Below are 22,609 nucleotides of genomic sequence, written 5' to 3' on the forward strand. Positions count from 1 at the left end.
CAAACGCAACTCCCCCCTTTTTAAACGCCGACAAGACCCCATTAAATCCAGTTGGCCCCAAGATAGAGATTTCAGTTGAGGTAACAAATGCTGCTTTAGAAGGTAGTAACTAGTAACTCTGAGGTAATAGGCAACCCATCAGAACCTGAGATTAATGTGCCTCAAGCCAGCATTTTGTAGACTTTGAGAGAAACATTGACATGACCAACCTTGGATGTCTACAAGGGCTATGAGTTTGTGGTACCGACATCACATACATGGTCACCACAGATAAGGGAAATGCATATATTTCAGATTTAAACTCCATCATGAATCACCCATACAGAGAAAGATCCGACATATCTGAAGAGGATTCATTTTGGGCCATGTCAGGAATATCACGTGGAGTTATTCAGATGTTATTTCTTGTTCCGCTTGGTACCCCTCGTCGGATGACCAGACATGAGAGATGAACCTCAGCTTTGAAATGTGTTTTAGGAGCTTGAGGGGGATGAAAATTCTTCAATGGGATCTAGGTTCTGTCACTATGGAGGTGGGCCTGCTGTCCATGCTTCCCCTTCCCTTCCTTTTCCTCCTTTCTATTCCCTCCTCTCCTTTTCCTCTCTTTCCTCTCATTTCCCCCCCTTTCGTTTCTTTCCTTCCTTCCTAGCACTTTCCTATTTTAAATCATTTCCTAAAAACTGAAATTCTGATGATATTTTATTTTCCTTATTTTAAATCTTTTCCTAAAAATATGAAATCCCGATCATATATTTTTTTCTTTCTTACTTTAAATCCTTTCTTATTTTAAATACTTTTCTAAAATCTGAAAAATTGATTATATTTTATTCTCCTTTCTTATTTTCGTTACCTAAAATAATTTAGCCTTTTTATAAATAGGGGATGATGTGCTTAGAGCGAGGGGCATTGTTTTGATATTTAAAATAAGGTTTATCTTAGAGTTTTTTCCTTCTTCAAAGGCTATATCCTAGGGATTGAGTGGTGCTCCGGCTGTATCTCTCTCCTGAGATGGTGATTATCCTTTCTCTACCATTCCCCGTGCTTCCCACATCGCTTCCCATCTTCTAATCTTGCTGACTTCATCCAGAACAACAAGGGATTGTTGTATTCCAACAGTTTCAAGCCTCTACCCTTGCTGCCACTGCCCAAAACAGCTAGGATCTACTGTTTTTAGTAGTTTCTGCCGCCCCCATCGCCTTATCCTCCCTCGTCTTTGTTTTTGCAGCACACGACTTCGCTTTGTTGTTTTCTTGCTATGCAGTAGCCCCAAACAACAACCTACTGCTGTTTGGACTTCCACCCCAAGATGTCTTGCTATTCCAGCGCCTGCCCATCCCTCTTGTCACCTCTCTACAGCCGCAACCTTCTTTCCTCAACCACCAACAACTATCCAGCTGTCTCCGTCCTCGTCGCCCCCCACGGATGGCTTTATTGTTTGTGTTGTTTTGTTTGTTTATCATTTATTTACTATTTTTTCTGTATCATGTTTGTAATATGTTTGAAATTCAGAAATAATATTTGTATTTTTGTTGTTGTTTGGGTAACCTCCGGTATTAGGTGGTCTGCTGGGTGACAGGTGATTGCTGGGAAGAGTCAGACGATTGCTGGACAGAACCGTGTGGCTGCTCCGGAGCTGGATGGTGCGCTGGAAGGATGTCGATGCGAAGGACAGCGACGGTAGAGGAGTCCTGTTGGAGGGTAGCAAGGTGGTGGCCTACTGGTGGTAGGCGACTACTGGAAAAAAATCGTATGACTGTTGGAAGAGCTAGATGGTGCGCTGGAAGGATGTCGACGCGAAGGAGAACAACGAGAGTGGAGTCCTGCTGGATGTCAACAAGGTAGAGGCCTGCTGGGTCTTGAAAAATTATTCTGTCAGGACTCCTAACGTAGAAAACCATTCGGAGTCCAATGAAATCACGCCACGTGACGGTGACAGAAAAAAAAATAAAATCTGCCCTATAGCACAAGGGAATATTCCTCCCGTGTTATTCAGGTGTTATTGTGTGTTATTCAAGTGTTATAAATGTGTTATTTTGTTATTATAACACCGGGAATATTCCCAAAACACAATAACACCTGAATAATACAGAATAACACAGGGGGGAATATTCCCGTGTTACTGGGTCGTTTTTTATTTTTATTTTGTCAACGCCACGTGGCGTGATTTCATTGGATTCTGAATGATTCTCTACGTTAGGAGTCCTGACAGAATATGCGCTCGCTGGGAGGTAGGTTGAGAGCAGTGAAAAGGGTGGAATGATAGATAAATATCTTTGCGGGTCGAGCTACAACCAGAGCACAGATCAAGTTTGAGAATCAACGGATCCCAACCAACCACCGGGACCTGTGGAGACGATCACCACCTTGAACGAGGGACAACCGAAACACTTTCTCGACATTGGATACAACTCTCAAAGGAAAAATATTAAGACTAGAGCCTGAATTCAGATATCTACAATAAAACCCCTAACAATAAGCACATTACCTCCTATTTATAAAGAGACTTGACTTATTTTAGGAACACTTAAAATAAGAAATAGAATAAAATAAGATTTTAGATTTTAGGAAAAACTTTTTTAAAATAAGAAATGAGAATAAAATTAGATATCAAAATTTAGGAAATTGTTTAAATAAGAAAGGGCTTAGGGAGGAAAGTAAGAAAAGAAGGAAAGGAAAGAAAAAAGAGAAGAGGGAAAAAGGAAGGGAGGGAAGAGGAAGGGGGGGCGGCGGCCCCCCTTCCTTGAGGACCGGTTGGTCTTTATGCCGAGCCTCGTGTCACTACAAATTAGTATGAAATATTCCACCTTGAACAACTAAGGCCAATGACAAGTTCCCAAGTTGCTTTTTTGCTGCATCTTCACTATTAATTAACATGCATTGGTTATTTCAAGCCACCTTGACTTGGTGGATGAGAGCAGCTTTGTCTTTAAACCAAAAGATCTCGAGTTTAAGGCCTTACATATGTGGTGTGCGTGCATTTGGGTGTGTGTGAAAAAAAGAATAATTGACTTGCATTAAAGATACATTGCTACATCTTTCAAATATAAAGTCTAGATAACAAATCTATCGACAAGATGCTAAAATGGCATGCACCTACAAATGAAACCCATTAAGGTTTAATATGCTAAAAAAAAAAACCATTGTTGCTGTCATTATTACTATATGATGACTCTATTTAGCATAACCATACAACTCTAAGTAACAAGAAAGCTTGGGATAGGTAAATGAGCTCACATTAGAAATACATTCCCACCATGAAATTACATAGAATCAACTCTATCATGTTTGATTGCTTACCAATCTTGGTCTCAATATCCAGAATTAGCAATCATAGTCAAATCATCCCTACACTCAAGAAACAAAACATGCATATGCTAACTAAGAAAGTACAACTAAAACATCATTATTATAGGTTCATGAACTCACAAATGGAGTTAATCCATCTTGCTCTCCACACTCATCGGTGCAGTTTGCTACCATTATCCAAATTAAAGCACATCTTCTGATGGCCTCAATATATAACGGTATTGGAAATTGAACATAATCAATCATATTTAGGATACATGATGGATACATGCATTTAAGGTAGTTTGATTCAAATTTTCTCTTGATTTTCTATATGAACAGCTACATTTGCATTTTTTTTTTTGTTAGTTATATGAGAAGATGCCAAAAATGGTGGTGAGAAATTGCTTTGTGGCAACATTTAAAAAGAGCTTCTTGAAATCAAGTCAGTAAAAGTCTGAGATATCCATAAATTCATAGCTTTACTAGGGTCAACAAACTATTCAAAAGAGGCATCAACATGGGTCTTGCTGTCTTGGTTTTTCTTTCCCAGTCTACATGTTTTCCATGTAGTTTCTAACACTTGTCCTTTATATGACCAAATTTTTTATAATATTCACATAAAGGATGATTTTTCTTTTGCTTTGAATCGTGAGAGTTGTGTGTACAAGGCTGAGCTTTCAGTGCTAGATGAATCCACACTTCCTGTTATCATGAGTTATTTCCTACTTTCTTCTCTTTTAATTTCAATAAAGGCTTCCCTAATTACAGGGAGAGGCTTCATCCCTACGATTCTCCCTCTGACCTTTTCTAAGTTCTTATTTTGACTCAATAAGAACTTGATCATCAACTTCTTTCCCACTAGTGTTTTATACATCATAGCATCTTGTGGGCACTTCCATACATATGTATCATACATATCTGACTATAACCAGTATCTTGATGGTGTGTTGAAGTATTGGGTAACACTCGACTCTTTTTATCATAGTTCATGCAGTTTTATCTCAATCTCAAACAATTCTGCATTTTTTTCAGTATTAGAATAAGTCTCACGGGTTGTTATCAATGTGTTGTCATGTAATGCAAGAAATGTTTTCAAACTTCTGTTGTAATAGAATTGATCAACCAAAACATTTTCATATGTTTTCGGGTCTTCCATGAGCTACTGTTACATGAATGAGCTCAGGAAATGTCCCCTATGCTGTTAGATGTTCCTCTTTTCCTTTTCCGCAAATGTACATAAATACGGATTACGACCACTGAATAAAGTTATGACAATTGAGTTTATGGTTTGTGATAAAAGGAAAAAGTTTATGGGTTATTTGGACGGAATTCATAGTCTCTGATTCAAAATTAACCTCTGAAGTAGAACTAGAAGTCTTTGGTCATAACCCCTATACACGCTTAAGGTTGAATAAGGGAGTTGGCTTGCTTTAGGAGGAGTTCGACGACTATGATAAGGAGCAAGTAGGTTGTTTGGAGGGATTCCAACTACTGGATAGCTATTGGAGAGGCACCAACGGTTATAGGAGTGAGCAGTTGAGGGCCTGCAGGAAACAAGACCATCGAACGATGTAGCAGAGGCACCCAAGCCGATAACAACCAATGAGGCCGACAAAATTTACTTGCGTGGAAGGGGCCGACGAAATTGTCTCCTTTGTCCTAAGTAGGCAAGATGACAAACTACGTGTATTCAAAGTTCAATGACCCAGTTGAGCGGACAAACGATCCAGTCGAAGCATTCAACAACACCGATCGATGCAGACAAACGAAGGATCTCATCAAAACCAAGCTTGGTTCTCTGATATCATGAAGGTAGGTAGGGGGCAGACATAATTAAGATTATTACAGCTTACCAAATACAAAACAAACGACGAAGGAAAGAAATACTCCATAATAAGAAAATAACAAAAATGAAAAAGTTGAAATAAGAAACTCCCTCCAATAGCTTCCATAAGTTGAACCTGTGGGGCCTATATGGTTGGCGATCTGGGTCACATAACAAGGACATAATTCCTTAATACTAATAGATAAAACCTCAACAACACTTATGTATAATACCGAGAAGTGAACCAAGTATAAATCATGAGAGAAGGATCTTTAACAAAGTCATCCCAACCTTACAAGTTGTGCATAACTCTTAGTATTATGGATCTTCCCAGCTCCTTAATCTCTTTCCTCCCCCCCCTTAAAAAACCAACAAAATATATTTGGGGCATTTTCATACAAGGCACACAAATCTTATGTATTTGCATTTCTCACACCTAAACTTTCATATTTACACATAGCACTCAAATATGTAATGTCACATAAAAATAGCACTATTACTACTATTTAAAAGTGAATTACACCTTTTATGCATAGGTTTAAAGCAAGAAAGTGCTACATATGTAAATATGAAAGTTTAGGTGTGAGATATGTAAATACATAACATTGTGTCAGGTATGTAAATTTCCCGATATATTTATATGTTATCTTTTATAATTAGGCTTATTATTGACGATGCAACAAATGCTTATTCTGGATAATTATATCTAAAGCTTTACCAAATAAAGAAGTTTCATATTTATGCTAACAACCCTAATAATTATGATATAACAATCTTGAGTTGAGTTAATCTAAGTAAGATGTTTAGGGTTTAAAATCATTTTGATACAAACCTAAGATGACATGTTCAAAGAAACATTCAAACAAAAAACATGTATTATTTTCTGACTTTTAATTTAGGCAACGATTAGTATCATTTAGTGCAATCAGAAAGCATATTAAATTACCTCCAAATTATAGTTTAGAAGTTGATCATACTAAGTTTAAAATTGTGCAATTGGCTATTGAGGCGTTTTTGGTCCTTGAGGTGAGGTGCAAGTCTCTAAGCATTTTAACATTTAAGACTTTGAGCCTTATATAAAAAAAAATATGTAAAGAAAAAAGTATTATATAAATTTCAATGTGTGAACTAAGAAGTAATATATTAATATTCTAACATATTAACTTATTAAAAACTAGCATATCAATATCCTAACGTATTAACACTTTAAAAAGTAACACATCAACATGCTAGCAAAGTATGACATAACAAATTACTCAAAATAAGAAATAATATATTAATATCCAATCATGAAATAAGATAGGTGATTCAAGCATCAAGTTATTAAAGATAAGTTGTGATATCAAAGCAAAATTCTAAAGTATAATAACATAACCAATATAAGTCTCTTTTTTCCGCTGATATTGCTCTATCTTAATTAAGAATATAACAAACATCAATATAAGAATTTTTAAATGCAAAGGTTCTCATTACTCTCATCACTTGATCAATCTTCATTAGAATTATCGACAACAAGAATTGCTTTCTCCCCACTTTATCTTCAGTTCTATCAATGTTCTTCCATTCTTCGTTTTCAATCTCAGACGTCTTCCTCTTTCTTAACTAATAAGACTCATTAAAAATCTTAATTAAAATTTAAAATAATATCCGCCTTGATGGCTAAACTTTAACTAAAATTTCTAAGGATACATCTTTGTTTATGTCGTGTTCTCTAGTAGATGAGACATGAGGATTAATAGGTGGGATATATATATAATTTTATTTATTTATTTATTTTGTAGTATTTGTTAAAAAAATTATTGAATGCCATACGCCTCATGTTAAGAAAATGAGATGTAAGCCTTGTTATGATTTTTCCGTAAAAAGTTCTCCGGCACAGCTTGTATTAGGCAATTTTAAACTAAGTTTCTATAAAAATTTAAGAACAAATATAAAATTTAATGATTCACACCATGAAAATGCAAATCAGTGTGTATCAAACTTAAGAAATATAATCACACAAACCAATCACAAATCAATTTTGATGAAAGAAAATTAATATAAAACAAGTGTTTGAATTATTTGATGGTTTGTAATATGTGAATCATTAATATTCTTTCACGTGTCCATGCTAACCATAATATTAGTTGCATTAGAAATTCTAATTTTGAACCGTCTCACAGCAGTATCACTTGACAAATTTTTGTGGCGAGAACCTATAAATCAGTTAGGAAGTTAGTGCCATAGCTACTATAGCTAGAAATTGAAATCAACAAAGGAAAAATAGTGGATTTTCTTGCTATAGCTAGAAATAGCAAACTATAGGTGTGTTGAAACAGTGGAGAAAGACATATTAGACAAGTTGATTAGATGGTGAATAGAAATACATCACTAAACCAACCTTAACAAAGTAATCACATAATTTTGGAACACATCCCATTTTGAATGGATCATCATAGTAGGCATGTCTTACAACAAAGTAAACTAGGAAATTACTATATAACAGCAAATATCATTGCCAAAACTCAAAATGTCAGTCTTCCCAATGCTTATATATTACATTTCTAATGAGTATAAGTATTCAAATTTCACCGATTTTGAGCATTTTTGAGTGATTTATTTTTGGTAGCCATATTTGTGTTTTACATTTTATTGGTTTTCAAGACTGCTACGTAATTTCACGCATTTGCTCATGCTTGTTTGTTTTTTATTTTTATGCATTTGTGTATTAAGGAGACATTGCCCTTGTACCTTATTGATGAAAGCTTTGGATCTCAGAGAATAGTACTTCAGCAGTACAGAAGTTTGCTCGTATTTTATTTTTTTTATTATTATAATTATTTTTTGCATACTGAAATTGTTATCATAATCTTGCTGCTAGATTGGACCTCCTTCTCATCCATCCACTCAGATTTAATGACGTCTGATGTTATCGCACCTTCTCCATGGACTATTTTTGGATGTAACAATGGTACTATTTTTTCATATTGCTCTTTTTTCTTTGATTGTTCAAGTTCCATATAAGTTTTATGCACATTTTATTTAGGTCTTCGGCTTTTTAAGGAGGCTAAGGATAGTGACTTTTATGAGAAGGTATCGTGTTAATTTGATCACTATAAGACAGCCTATGAAGCGCATGAATCGGTACTGAATATGCTTTTTTTCTTAGTATTGGGATGATCACCCAGCCATAATGGCAGTAGGTGTTGTTGATGCACCATCTGAGGATATTTTTCAGACACTTTTTTCTCTTGGTCCATCAAGATCAGAGTAAGAACGGTTCTATGTGCATTATTTTAAGCTTGTTTGTTCTCCAGCATGTCTTTAAATCAGCATTGGAAGTAAATGGGTTTTCTTGAAATAATGACAGAAATATATCATATTTGATAGTTTGGATATCTAGGTTAGCTTGATTGATGGTGAAATAGTGAAATTTTGGCATCATTTGCTACATAGAAAGGGTTTGGGAGTTGATACATTTTCATTGGTACGGAAAATTAGAGAGAGAGAAAATTAAATTTCACTTGCATTTTTTTTTTATTAACAGAATGCCCCTGTTCTATAAGTATAGCTTTCTTTTTGCAGATGGGACTTCTGCTTTTCCAAAGGCAGTGTTGTTGAATATTTGGATGGGCATAATGATATTATCCACGAAGTACTAAAGTGTGATTGGTTGCCTTGGTCAGATAGATATCCTAACAAATTTATTTCACTCTCAGCTTATTAATAAAAACTACAATTTTCTTCTATATTTATTTGTCGTAATGGCTTTTGTTTTATTTCAGGGGAATGAAAAAAAGGGACCTGCTATTAAGGCGTTATTGGAGGAGGGAAGAAGACGGAACTTATGGTAAATTATTTGGAAATTTCTTTCTAGAATCGATGTTATAACTTCATATTTGCTTGTGGGACATATTATATGTACTAATACATTAATTTTTTTTTAACAGTTATTTTATACCACTCTGTGTTCCACCAAAAATGTCCGCCGCAAAGAGGCTATATTAGAGCCTGCCTTAAAAGTAATGTATGCTTAGGATATAGCTGTTGATGCTTCTTAGTCATGCTATGATGCCTTGCTGATTCATAAAATGGATGGGGTATAATGCAATTATGCCAATTGCTTATCTTTCTATAGGTGGAGGATATGTAATATCCCCAATAAATCGAGGAAAGCAATCTGTTGTTAAGCACATGCTTGCAATTGATTGGAAGTTTTGGAAGTCTTATCTATTTAGCTCTTCGGCGAAAAGCATTACAATTCGGATGCTTGGAAGAATTGCAGGTGATAGATCTTCACTTATCTATCCCTAAATAAATTCATTTCTTATTGCATAACTGATTTGCACAATTTATTGATTTATTTCAGCTTTGAGGGAATTGTTTCGAGCGAAAACTGGAAACCACCAATGCTCTGATTTCTCATCAGGCGAACTAACTAGGATTGCAACCATGCCGCATGCTGTACAAGAAGAAATTAAGGTAGAAGTGCTGTCTGGAGGTGGAAATTGCAACAATGGAGGGATCTCTGGAGAGACTATTCAATCTCCTTCAACTCCAACCGTGAGTGGATCAGTCATTCAACTAAATGACGCTGCAGATGAATTCTTTGATGTTCTGGATGAATCAGAGTATGATCAGCCGGAAGCCACGTGGTTATCTGAGGCAAGCTTGACTTCACCTTTTTATTTGGTTAAAGCTTTTTGCATATTTATATTTTAAATTGGAATTTCCAATCGATAATAGTTAGTTAAATATTAAAATTTTCAGATCTATTATTCTTTGCATCTTTTTATATCTGGTATGGTGAACTCTGACCTTATCCCTCTAGAATTGAATTTTCTGTTTTTGGTTAACTGTAGGCAAAACTTTATCTGAATTTAATCTTGTCTTTGACGTGTATTGTCAGAGCAGTAATGGTTACTGGAAATTCATCATAGCCTATTATATAAAGCCTGCTTATATTTTTAAATATTTTTTTCCTATTACTTGAGAACTTTCTTTTTAGGATGTAGTCCTTCAAACCGACTTCATAGTTTAGGAGATAAAGAATTATGTTTCTTTATTTTTTGGTTGTTAGGCTTAAACTTTAATTGGATAATCAATTCATATATGTGAACATTTAACTGTATACGATATATTTTTGTTTGTTTATTTTAGCCAGAGAAAATATAGCTTGAAAGACCAATTTCCATTGTTGAAATTCGTTTTTTTTTCTATTTTTGTTCAAAGAAATCTCCAAAAGAATTTTGAGTTAAAATGCGACCTAAACTACATGAAACTAAGAATAAGTTGAAAACATATACAAGTATCTAAGCTACTGTCAACACTAAGTTTGGCATCTAACAACTGTCCAATTTTGAATGTTACAACCTCTAGTCCAACACTTGGAGTAATGACATGACTTACAAATCAGAGTCAAACTTATCAAAGTGAACTATTAGTAAGGACTGAATATTCCTATTTCGGTCTGCTTGAAATGGAATTGATCAATTTACCTTTTGATGTAGGTTAGTTAGATGAATTGTTGAAAACTAATGATTTTGGAGAAAAAGAGAAAAGGCAATGGAAAAGAAATTTATTTGAAGCAAAATGTTGTTGTTGTTGATATCTCAAAAAATCAGGTTGCTAAATATTCAAGGCATGGTGTTAAATCCTCGAAGTGGAAAACATGAGACTATGCACGCATTCATATGGGGATGAAGTCTAATTGAACCATAACTCAAAATATCTGTCCTTTTCATCGGAATTACTTCACTTTGGAACAATTTATAATGGTAGTTTTTATTCAAAATGACAAAACTAAGATGATACTAATTTGTTTCCAATTTTAGACATTAAAGGGGCATGAAAGTTTATCTCACAACAGAGTTTTCATTGAATACTGAGCTTCCTCATATGTAAGAGGCTCATCATCAACCATATTTTCAAATTGACTTTCTTCTAATTCATTTTAATCTGATTCTCTTGATTCATTAAAAGATTAATCGAGGGCATCATTTGATGTCTCGACCCTTCTGGCAACACTTGAAGTGATTAGCGACATGTTGACCCATTTTCTTGTTGTTGTGTATATTGAGAATTGGAAACCAAGCCTTTTCCATTCGAATGTTCTTGATTAATGGTTTACTTAGGATGTAATCTAGAGTTTCCAATCCAAGTGGAAGTGATTGATCAGCTATTAGAACTAGTCTGTAGAATAAATGACTGTAATGGAAGCCAACAATATTTTTTTGAACCATGTAGCTTTGTGGTAGGCATCTTCCATATTGTCAAGATCGAATTTATAAACTTCTAATTTTTTGTCAAGATAAAGTCCATTGATGAATTTGGTAATCCAAAACCATTAATCTTCGAATATCTCATTTCTTGTTATTTGTTCCCAAAACTAATGAAGTTATTTAAAAATTGATTGACAGCCTGCTTTGTAATTCAAGAGGGCCCCAGTAAGATGTTTCTTATGGCATAGTGGCAAATTCTCCTGCCTTAAATTTCTTTCATCTCAACCCAAACAGTGAGAGATGGGGACAACTCCTTGTAAGTCAATATCATGCTTTTCAATATCGTTTAGTTGACTTTGACAACTTTTTCTTGACAAATTTGGCACACTTCATGTCATCATCTTATGCAAAGTAGAAAGTCTTCCATTTCAGACTCCCAATTTATACAAGTATCAGAACCTTCAAACCATTAACCTTGATCCTTTGCGTTGAATTATGATGATATTGTTTAATTGATATTAGGTGCTCAAAGAGGGGGAAGCCTATATTGATCATGCCCATTGCGAGGATAGTTTTGGTGAGGAATGTTGAGCACGACATTGAAGTAAAAATTGGCCTCTTGGCCAAGGTAGGGTAGGCGGGTCCAAATCCTTAAATTGTTTGTTAGGATTTCTAGAATCAGCTATAGTGCTAAGTGTATGATTTTGTGGTATTTCAGTTGGTCTATCTTAATAGATGTGGCTTTTTCAGTCTTTATGGCCTCTTGATTTTTTGCCCAAATTCATTTTTAAAAGTTAGACTCTTTTATCATTACCAAACAGAGTATGGGTGATTTGCTTCATAATCTTTTATTTTTTCTTTTTCTTTGGGGGTGCAAAATGGTCATATTCTTTGGAATGAGTATCATACATTCAAATAGTAAAGATAGAGTATAAAAATCAATTTGACATGATGTCTAAATGATCGCTAATGTATTCACTTGAAGTTGTTATTAGCAGATGTTTTTACAAAATATTTAATTTTCTTCCTTTAGAAAATCAAATATATTTACAATGAGTTTAAGATCATATTAGCAATAAGCAGGATAATTTAAATATTAAAGGGAATATCGACCATAAATATAAATGGGATTAAGAAATAAGCTCGTTTCACTAATATTAGGATTTGATTTGACTTTTTGTAATTTATCTATGGCTTCTTGGACTTTAATGGAATGATTTGACCTTTTTGAATCCTGCATTGCATCAACATTGCAACGTTGCAAAGAGATGAATGTATGTGATGATCTTTGTAAATCTTTTTTCTTTCTTGAACTTTGTCTGGCAAATTTCTTATACTTGCCATGTACATGTGGCTTTATTCTTGTCATTCTATTTTTAACCAATGAAAACAGATTAAAAATAATTATACTGCTTTAAATCTTACTACTGTTTATATTATCTGAAAAGAAAATGTTTTTCATGTCCTTGTGCTTATTGCTGCAGGAACAACGCCAGCCTAAGTTGTCAACAGCGGCAGGCTTTGTAAAAAGGTTGCATGATCTTGCAGGTGAGCGTGTCTTGATTTGTTAATATATTATTACTCAATTTCAATGTACCGGTTAAGTTTTCTTTTTTAATTTAATTGAATTAAATATTTTTTCTTACTTCTGTAGTTCAAAAGAAAGGCTATATTGATTTACAAGACGCCTTAATAGGAGATACAATACCATGCTGTTATGGGACTACTCTCAAGAAGGATGCTACCTTTACTGCCTTATGTAGTTGGGCAGAGACGGATCCTTCAACATTTTTGATTCGTAGTGAAAGCTACCTTATTGATCGTCATAAGGTAATATTTATATTGCTGCTGCATCCAAATCTCTGATTTTTTTTCTTCTCTTGGTTTGTTTCTATAGTGTAGTTCCCTCAACACAAAATTATCTTTTGATTATTATCTTGATTTCTGCAAAAATAACAAACCTTAACAGTTAAAATTTAGAGGTTAAATACCAAGCATTGAGCAATTCAAATAAATGATTGGTTAGCGAATGTCATTTTACTTTGGAAAATATATTGATATTTTTATTATTTACTGTTATATCCAAAGGTGAAAGCCAATGGTTCCTTGATGCAAATGGTAGCTGCCGATTGGCTAAAATCTGATAAGCGTGAAGATGATCTTGGTGGCAGACCTGGGGGCATTGTGCAGGTATATCCTGCTCAACATGCTAATATATTCTTCCTTGCCAAAAGTGTTAAGACTTGCAAGTTAAGTTGAATTTTGGTTTTTGCAGAAATACGCTGATCAAGGTGGCAATGAATTTTTTATCATTGTCAACATTCAGGTGCATTGATGTTCATCTCTCGCCTTAATAGGTGCCTAATTGTGCAATATTATCTCTTGTATTTGTTATTTTCTCTTATGAAATTTGCATGCAGGTTCCAGGTTCAATAACATACTCTCTTGCTTTGTATTATATGATTGATATCCCTATTGAAAGGGTGCCACTTCTCGAGCGCTTTGTTAAAGGGGATGATGCTTTTAGGCATTCAAGGTTTAAGCTCATCCCATATATATCAAAGGTGTAAATATATCCTTTTTTTTGTTTTGTTTTGTTTTGTTTTGTTTTTTTTGGTTAATCTTTTATTTAACATATGGTCTGTTTCTTATCTATTGTGCTTATAGGGATCTTGGATAGTGAAGCAAAGCGTGGGAAAAAAAGCATGCTTGATTGGTCAAGCATTGGATGTAAATTATTTTGGTGGTAAAAATTACTTGGAGGTAAGAAAATATTTTTATTTCATAAGATGCTTAATGCCGTTAGAAGTTTAGATTGTGCATGTTTGTTGAGTAATGATCTTATGCATTGATTTGGGCTATGGAAGGGTTGGAAAAGATCCAAAGAAAGCTTGGACAAGAAAGTCTTAGATTTTATATGAAATTATTTAAAATAAATAGAATTGTATGAGTATATATTACCTATCTGTTATCGAATTTTATCAAAGCAGAAAAAAAAAAAAAAAAAAAGTGCATTAAGAGTGAAGTCGAAAGCCTGATCATTAGGCTTACTCGTGTCGAAAGCTACATTGAAGGAAAGTGTCTTCTGCAATGAGATATCCTCAAAAGAAGAATATAAAACTAATGGATTTGCTAGGATTTTTATGTGATGCGGGTCAAAACATATAATTAGGGTGATATTGAATTCTCTAACTATTTGAATTGTTCAATCCTCAAAGTAGAAAGTAGGCAGCTAAAATATGAGCTGCAGGAATTTTCATCATACTCTTTGAGATTAATTTATTTAGTAGAGAATATGGTACTATTTATAGAAATAGCTTCACAACTGAAAGGCTGATTAACACTACAGTTTATGTCATAATAATAGTCATTGCATAAGAAATAATATGAAAATAGGCTAATTCCTAATAACTCTAAAAGATAAATACATAAAGAAATCTTATTTGCATTGATCATTATCAATAAAATGCTAGAAATGTTACTGCATCAATTTTTGTCCCATGGGGCGAAAAAATTCTCATTTAGAGAGTAAGAGTGGTAGATTATTTGTAGGACCAAAAATTTATTTATCATAAAAGGTCTATAATTTCTTGGAAGTAGATGAAATCTTTATATTTTAGCATTTTTTAGTTGTTACTAATCAATACATTGAGAAAAAAATAGAAACACTCTCTAACTAACCTAAATTACACTTTATCGTTGAGTATGGCCAAATTCTAGTTTTCTGGCAATGTTCAGGGGCAAAATAGATCCTTAGAGAAATATCAACAATATTAAAGATCAAAGAATGTTTTCTTTTTTTATTTTATTTTATTTTATCTCTCTTCTTTCTTTTATTCTTTTTTATTTTTCTTTCTGTACTTACCTTTTTACAAGCAAACCTTTTGTTTAGTAGAAACTAGAAGGTGCTTGGCTTGCATTGAGGAGGGAGGAATAGGGAGAGACTAATTTACAATATGGTGAGGATAAATTTAAATAGAATTAGGTGTGTAATTTAGTAGAGAGATTTTATGATGTGGTCAAGGATTTGTATTTAATGGAAATTTTTTTTGAAGGGTTTGTTCAGAAATTTTAGCAGATGATTGAGAGATTTTAGAGGATGAACTGGTTTATAAATTTGAAATTTCGAGGATGATTTAAGGGAATTGAGGAAATGGATGGAAGAGAAAAAATGTGGGGCATATGGAGATGTAGAAGCCATAAGGATTTGGGATTTTTATTCTTTGTTCACAAGGGGAGAGTGGGATCGACATTATTGAGAGGGATTTTGCTTGGAAAGTTGAATTTTTCTTTGTGAGAGGTGATGAATAGTGCTAGAAATTATTGTAATTTAGGGCAAAGCAGCAAAAAAATTATGATACTGGTGTGAGAATAGCAAGAATATTCTTTAATACTAAATTGATGAAGAGCCGACTATGAAGTTATAAATTCAATACTAAATTGTTGAAGAGTTAACCATGGAACTATAAATGAGGCGCGCACTGCACTAGCGGCTCATTGCGGGCGCTTGTTTCTGCTGGACAGGAGGCCCGCGACTCTTTGCCGGTACTGTAGACGACCGCAATCCTTCGCGAACCGAGGGGAGGGAAATGCCTGTAGGAATTTGGGAAGGCGTTTCTGGATCATTTTCGCCTCTTTTGTGTAGACGTTTCTTCGGAGGCTATAAATAGCTGTCCATGGTGTGTGAAGAGTCAGGCCTTGGTGTGTTTAGCTTCAGATCTCCTGTTTGTGGGTTGTATCTGAGAAATGATCGTGCTTCGGCTGTATTCTCTTCGAGGTGGTGATTGTATCATTCTTTTCTATCTTCACCGAATCTTCTCCTCCCCCACTCCTTTGTCGCCGACTCTCTCTCTATCACGCCGACACCCAACCATCCCCCTTTCTGTAGATAACCCTTCCCACATGTTGTTTGTATAGTTCCGCATATTTCCTTTACAACCACCCACCTTCCGTGACTGCTGTCATCCATCCTAATTATTCCTATCCCTTCCCACATGTTATCCGTATAGTTCCGCACATTTCCTTCACAATCACCCACCTTCCGTGAATGCTGTCATCTCTCCTAATCATTCCTATCTCTCTAGCCGACCATCACCCAATGGGTTATATTTAGGAGTGTTTTTTGTGTTGTTTTATGTCTTGTGTTATTATTTCTGTTTGAGCCATGCTGTAAAGTTGGGAAAGCTTGTTTTTGTGTTTCCACTATTTTCCTTGTTAGTTCCAGTATCATTTAATATCAGAGCTAGCTCAACCCTAGTCCTATCTTAGGGTTCCCCAGCATCTGTCCATGGCCAATTTACTTCAGTCAATTTTTTTCTTCCAATTCCCAACTTTAGTCATGCCACCACGAAGAGGTACACCGGGCTCGACCCGAGAAAAGTTTCGATGAGTAATCGTAGTCTACAATTGAGACCAGCAGAATTGGATGATGGAACCCAAGAAGAGGTTACTTGCGTCCGTGATCGAGAAAGTCAAAGGGAGGACAAGGACGAGGAAATGAATCGGTTCCACATAAAAGATCACAGTGTTGAGGAATATCGATTACGCCGATTTTTTATCCAATATCATAGGTGGTGGATAGAAGAGATTCCTTGTGGAGGTCAGCGGGGCTTTGACATCAAGATGAACCTTCCAGAATTTGAATGAGGTATGGATTCCGATGAGTTTATCGACTGGCTGTAATCTGTTGAACGGATTTTCAAATATGAAGATGTCCCAGAAGACAAATTGGTCAAGTTAGTCGCCATGAAGTTGAAGAAGAGCACTTCTTTATGGTGGGAAAATGTGCAGAGGAAGAGGAAGAGGGAAGGCAGTGAAAAGATCGCTAGATGGGAGAAGACGAAGAAAGTAATGCAGAAAAAATACATCCTATCTTACTATCGTCTGGATGTGTTTCTAAAACTCCACAACTTGCAGCAGATGGATTTTTCAGTTGAAAAGTTCACTGCCCAAATCGATCACTTGCAGATGAAATGCGAGCCGACGGAGCCACAGGAACATACGATAGATAGATATCTCGGGGTCTGAAACCCACCATCTGCAATTTCGTACAGTTGTAGCCATACTGGACGCTAGGGGATGTCTATACATTGGTCTTGAAGGTAGAATGGCAACAAAAGCAGAGTCGGCGATAGTCATCCTCCACGTAGCAACCTCCAAGCAAACATTCACCTACATTTACCACAATCGACAAGGGCATTCTGAGAGAGACTAGCAAGCCCAGACACGAGAAAGACAACTTGAATCAGAGCTGGAAGAAGTAGGAGAAAGGTAGCGCCTCCAACACTATGCCAGCCAGGAAATGTTTCAAGTACACAGTTACGACCACATAGCCTCTAGCTGCCCCACGAGTAGAGTAGTCTAACTTACTGATCAGGGCGTCGTGGAAGAGATAAGAGATGAAGAGAAAGTCGAGGAATAGGGTGATGTGTATCAACTTCCCCCAGATGAAGGAGAGACGCTTGTGATTCAACAAATCTTACAGATTGAGGACACTAGGTATTCATAGTGGCTTCGCCACAATATATTCTACACCCGTTGCACAGTAAATAAAAATTTATGCAGTCTCATCATCGACGACAACAACAGCAAAAACATAGTGTCGATATAAATAGTAGAGAAATTAGTGATAACGGGTGTAGCCTCAGTAAAGCCAGTTTTAGTGATAATGCCAGATGAGTGAATCGAGACACTCGCCCCAGAACAGGACAGATTCGGTTGAGGTTATGTCTAGTCAACGTCGTACCAACAACCCCACCATTGTGCGGGAAGGGTCCAATTACTATCACTGCATGCTCGATTGAACCGATCATATGTTACTTTGGGAAGATTCACCAGCATAGGCGTGGTACACCGCCCCAAAATGACAGATCGACTTTTGGATAGGAATGATTAGGAGGGATGACGGTAGTCACAGAAGGCGGGTGATAGCGAAGGAAAGGTGTGGATATGAAGTTTTGAAGGTTTTATGCTAAATTGGCGTAGAGTGCACAAATATGCTCATATGAATGCGACCTCACATCCATGCATGCAAATGTTTAAGAAGTTGATAATTTGTAATAATTTTTCCAAAGCTTCTATCCTCTTAATATCCTCTTAATTATACTGTAATAATCGACTATTGGAGTATGAAGTATGAAGTAAAAAAGTTTCTGGAGAGCCTAAAATTATATTATAAATAAGTAAAAAGATAGGTGATTTTGTGAGCAAACATTGTGAAAGTACAGCAAGGATAAGGAATCTAAAAGTTTTGTAAATGTCTTTAATAAATCTGAAGATACAAACTTCGTGATTTGTATACAGTCAAAGATACAAATGAAGTTATTTGTTCAGTGGACTGGGTAGGAAGGAGAAAAATAGGTATAATATAATTGAGGCAAATAAGGAGGGTTTCAATTTTAATCATGTAAGTTGTTTTGGAATGGTCATAATCTCATTTTAATTCAAGTTGATGATATTTTAAAAACTACAAGAATGCTATTCTGATATATTATTAAAGAAAAGTTCTTTAAAAAAATACTTTAATGTGCAAACACACATATAATCACAAACTTTATTATAGATTTTCTGAACATAGGGCTGAGACAGCAGCTTGCTTTTTATTTTCTAAGGAAAATGAGTAGAGAAAATCTTAATTCCTTCAACATAATTCCTGTTGGTTTCAAAAATCTTTCACACCCAATTCATGATTCAATTGATCAACTACATAATCTAAACTTCACTTTTTTCATTTATATCACCCACATCTTTCATATCACATAAAAATAACACTATTTTAATTTTTAAAATGTGAGAAATGCACCTTCTCACGCATTAGTAAGGTGCTAGAAATTGATGTTTTGGTGTTGGATATATAAATACATAGGAATTGAGGGGTATGTAACTAAATCATCCTTTTCTAATTTAGCTTATGCGCATGCCATCCATAAACCCATGTGATCTTTTCTCTTAATTACTAATGAAATCTTATACTTCGTGACCGGTGTCTTGAATTAATGTTGTTTTTCAGATTTGCATTGATATTGGTTCATCAACAGTAGCCCGCGGCGTAGTTAGTCTTGTTCTCGGTTACCTGACCAATCTTGTCATAGAGATGGCATTCCTAATACAAGTAAGTTGCAACTATAACTCTATGTGCTCAATGCTTCATAAATTTAATTCATTACGTATATTCTGTTTATTCTGCATTTGTTTCAGATGCTTCTTAGGGAAATTTACATTCATACCACACAATTCTTATGTATTTACATATCTTACTCCCAAAGTTTCATATTTACGCTTATAACACCTCGGTGTCATAAACTCATGCATGAAAAGGTACATTTCATTTTTAAAAAGATAGTATTTTTTTATGCAAAGATAAAAATTTGAGTGGTATGTATTTAAATATGAATATTTAGGTGTTTGATATTTAAATACATAAGAATTGCATGATATGTATGTAAATGCCACTCTTTTTTACTAGGGCTCCGTTTGGGGCAGCTTATCCGCTTTGACAACGTTTTCAAAACGGCTCACAGTTTGGAAACTGCGATCGAGCAGTTTATCCGAAAACGCAGTTGATTTTTTTACACTAAACGCGGAACACAGGTCGAACCCTACGGTTCACATTTCCAGATAAGCGGCTTATCTGGATAAGCACAAGCTGCCCCTTCAGAAATTTAACTAAAGGAAGATACAATGATTGCTTGGAGACTGAAATATGTTTCAGAAAATAATTTAGAAATATTGAATTACTTTACCATAAGCTCTTATTTATTTATTTATTTATTTATAATAAAACATTTTGACAGGGTAATACTGAAGAGGAGCTGCCAGAGTTCCTGCTGGGGACCTGCCGCTTGAATCATCTGGATGCTTCTAAAGCAGTTTCAATAACCCCATGGAAGCATTAAAGAGGTACTTAAAGCTTAAAAATGGCTACAGAATGGTTTTGGATTTCTGCAGATTTATACACCTCATCCTATTCATTATCATTGTCACATGAAAATATAGTTTATATTAGAAATAATGTATATTTAGTGCAGCTGCAGCTGCTGCACTAAACTCTGTAGATAACCACATTTCCAATTATATCTCAAATCATTCTTTGAATGAAAAAAGGTGTATTTCAACTTTTAAAGGTTTAAATAGTGATGTGTTCTTATGCGATATGTAAAACTTGGGTGGTAGAAATGTAAACAAAAAAAACTAATTTAACTGTTAGATATGTAAATACATAGAAATTGAGTGGTATGTATGTTAATGCCCCTATTTTTCTGCCTGAAGGTGTTTGAAATTTAAAGGGCTTTTTGGGATCTCTTTTTTTTTATATATATATTTTTGTTTTGATTTTATTTTACTTTATTTATATTTTTTATTGAAAATAAAACATATTTGATATATCATAATATACTGAGATTGCTATTTAGAACATCATTTTATATTAGCTGATGTAATAATTTGGAATGAACTAATTAGTATATAAATTATGCTAAATACATAAACTAATCCAATAATTGTTAGCTGTATATAATTTTGTTCTCTAAAATTTTACATTCATACCACATAATTCTTATGTATTTATATATCTAACACCCATAATTTGATATTTACATTTATAACATATTGGTGTAATAATTCATAAATGTATCTTTTACTTTAAAAAATAAATAAAAATAGTGATATTTTTTATGCTATGCTATTAAATATTGTGTGATATGCATGCAAATGTGAATGTCTTAAGTAAAGTTCTGGGTATGCATGTAAATACCCCTTTTATTTATACATGTTAAAGATTACAAAGATTTATGTTTCTCTTGTTAAGAGTATATAATTTAAATAACACGTCATAAGTTAATGAATTTAATTTTTTTAATAAAATTTAAACTTATACAAGTTAATTAAAATAAAATAAAATTATTTTTTATTTAGTTAAATTTATCTTGATGTAATACAATTATTATTTTTTATATCATTAACAAAATAATATGAATGAAGATCTTAGTTTTTGAACATTAATATTAATAAATTTAGTATTGTATTTAAGGACTAGGCAATATGTCGAACTAAGCCCATCTGTCAAAGTGGTCGAGTTAAGTCAATTTGTCGAAATGGTCAAACTAAGCCCATCTTTTGAAGTAGTTGAGTCAGTCCGAAGCAAACGAATCGCTATAAAAAGAACAACATTACCTTATAGTATTTTAGTCAATTGTTATTTATGATGTTACATGATATCTGCATCATGATCATTTAATTAATTTCATGGGGAAAATTCTGAAAAGCATAATAACTATGAGCAAATAACGCGTAATAAAATTATGGTAGTATTCCACATTCAACGGCTCGGATCTTTCGCTATCTATTTGTTTTGGCAAAATTTTCGCCGCCTTTCCACCTCTGATTTCATTTCCTCGGAATTGATTGATGTTTCTTACACGGCACTCATGGGGTAGGGCCATATTTCTAGAAAAATTATTCTATACGGACGCCACCGCATGCAGTGATCAGGGCTGTAAAAAAAGCTCGAACAATTCGTGTTCAATTTGTCAATGTGTTCGTATTCGATTCATTCGATAAATAAACGAGTCGAATGTGAATAAATTTATTTCGTTCGGTTAGTTAAATGAACCAAACACGAATAGTAATGTGTTCGTTCGCGTTTGAATCGTTATAAAATAATTTAAAATAATTATATAAAAAAAATTTATGATATTTTAAAAAATTAAATTTTATAAATTATAATATATAATAAATTAATAATAATAATAATATATTAATATAATATATAAGTAATATACTAATATAGATATTATAAATTTATATAATATAAGTTATATAATTAATATAATATATTATTTATATATATTAATATTAGGGTTTAGGAATTGACTCACAAATAGCTCGTGTTCGGCTCGTTCGTTAAGAAACAAACACGACAGTGACTTCACGAACAATTTCAAACACGAGCTTATTTCAAAAAAACTAAATTTCAAACGAAACGAAGACGAACACAAGTTTTGTTCGTTCGTGTTCAGTTCGTTTACACCCATAGCAGTGTGATATGCGGTGTCCGATCTCCACTGTCGATCACCGTAAAGTTATATTTCAGTGGGCCTCACTTTCAAAATTTTTTTTATTGCGGCGGTGGAGATCGCACACTATTATATTAAAATAAAGAGAAATTTACATAAATACCACACAAATTTTATGCATTTAAATTCACACCCAAAGTTTAATATTTATATTAATCAGACAATGATGTCATAAATTATGCATGTAAAAGTATATTTTTATTAAAAAAAAAAAGATAATAATG

The 22,609-nt window shown here is 34.2% G+C and overlaps 1 protein-coding gene across 1 annotated transcript; it reads left to right on the top strand.

Annotated features, from left to right (window-relative positions):
• Nucleotides 1-5,043: 5,043 nt before the first annotated feature.
• LOC110020000 (protein ENHANCED DISEASE RESISTANCE 2-like) lies at nt 5,044-20,533 on the top strand. Its single transcript, XM_020717944.1, has 17 exons — nt 5,044-5,100; nt 7,826-8,063; nt 8,139-8,185; nt 8,262-8,362; nt 8,678-8,773; nt 8,878-8,942; nt 9,043-9,114; nt 9,231-9,377; nt 9,462-9,757; nt 12,798-12,861; nt 12,968-13,143; nt 13,402-13,503; nt 13,589-13,639; nt 13,734-13,877; nt 13,981-14,076; nt 19,322-19,423; nt 20,106-20,533. Exons 1-17 carry the CDS (start codon nt 5,044-5,046, stop codon nt 20,205-20,207), a joined length of 1,956 nt encoding a protein of 651 aa, XP_020573603.1. The 3' UTR covers nt 20,208-20,533.
• Nucleotides 20,534-22,609: the final 2,076 nt, after the last annotated feature.

Source organism: Phalaenopsis equestris, unplaced genomic scaffold (assembly GCF_001263595.1).
Source record: "Phalaenopsis equestris unplaced genomic scaffold, ASM126359v1 Scaffold000002, whole genome shotgun sequence".
Taxonomy (NCBI): Eukaryota; Viridiplantae; Streptophyta; class Magnoliopsida; order Asparagales; family Orchidaceae; genus Phalaenopsis; species Phalaenopsis equestris.

Bases quoted from the DNA above. Each gene is read 5' to 3' on its own strand.
- LOC110020000 (XM_020717944.1), top strand. From the start codon at position 5,044: ATGCAGACAAACGAAGGATCTCATCAAAACCAAGCTTGGTTCTCTGAT. The intron at 13,640-13,733 runs GTGCATTGATGT...ATTTGCATGCAG, and splicing joins TTATCATTGTCAACATTCAG to GTTCCAGGTTCAATAACATA. The intron at 19,424-20,105 runs GTAAGTTGCAAC...ACATTTTGACAG, and splicing joins AGATGGCATTCCTAATACAA to GGTAATACTGAAGAGGAGCT.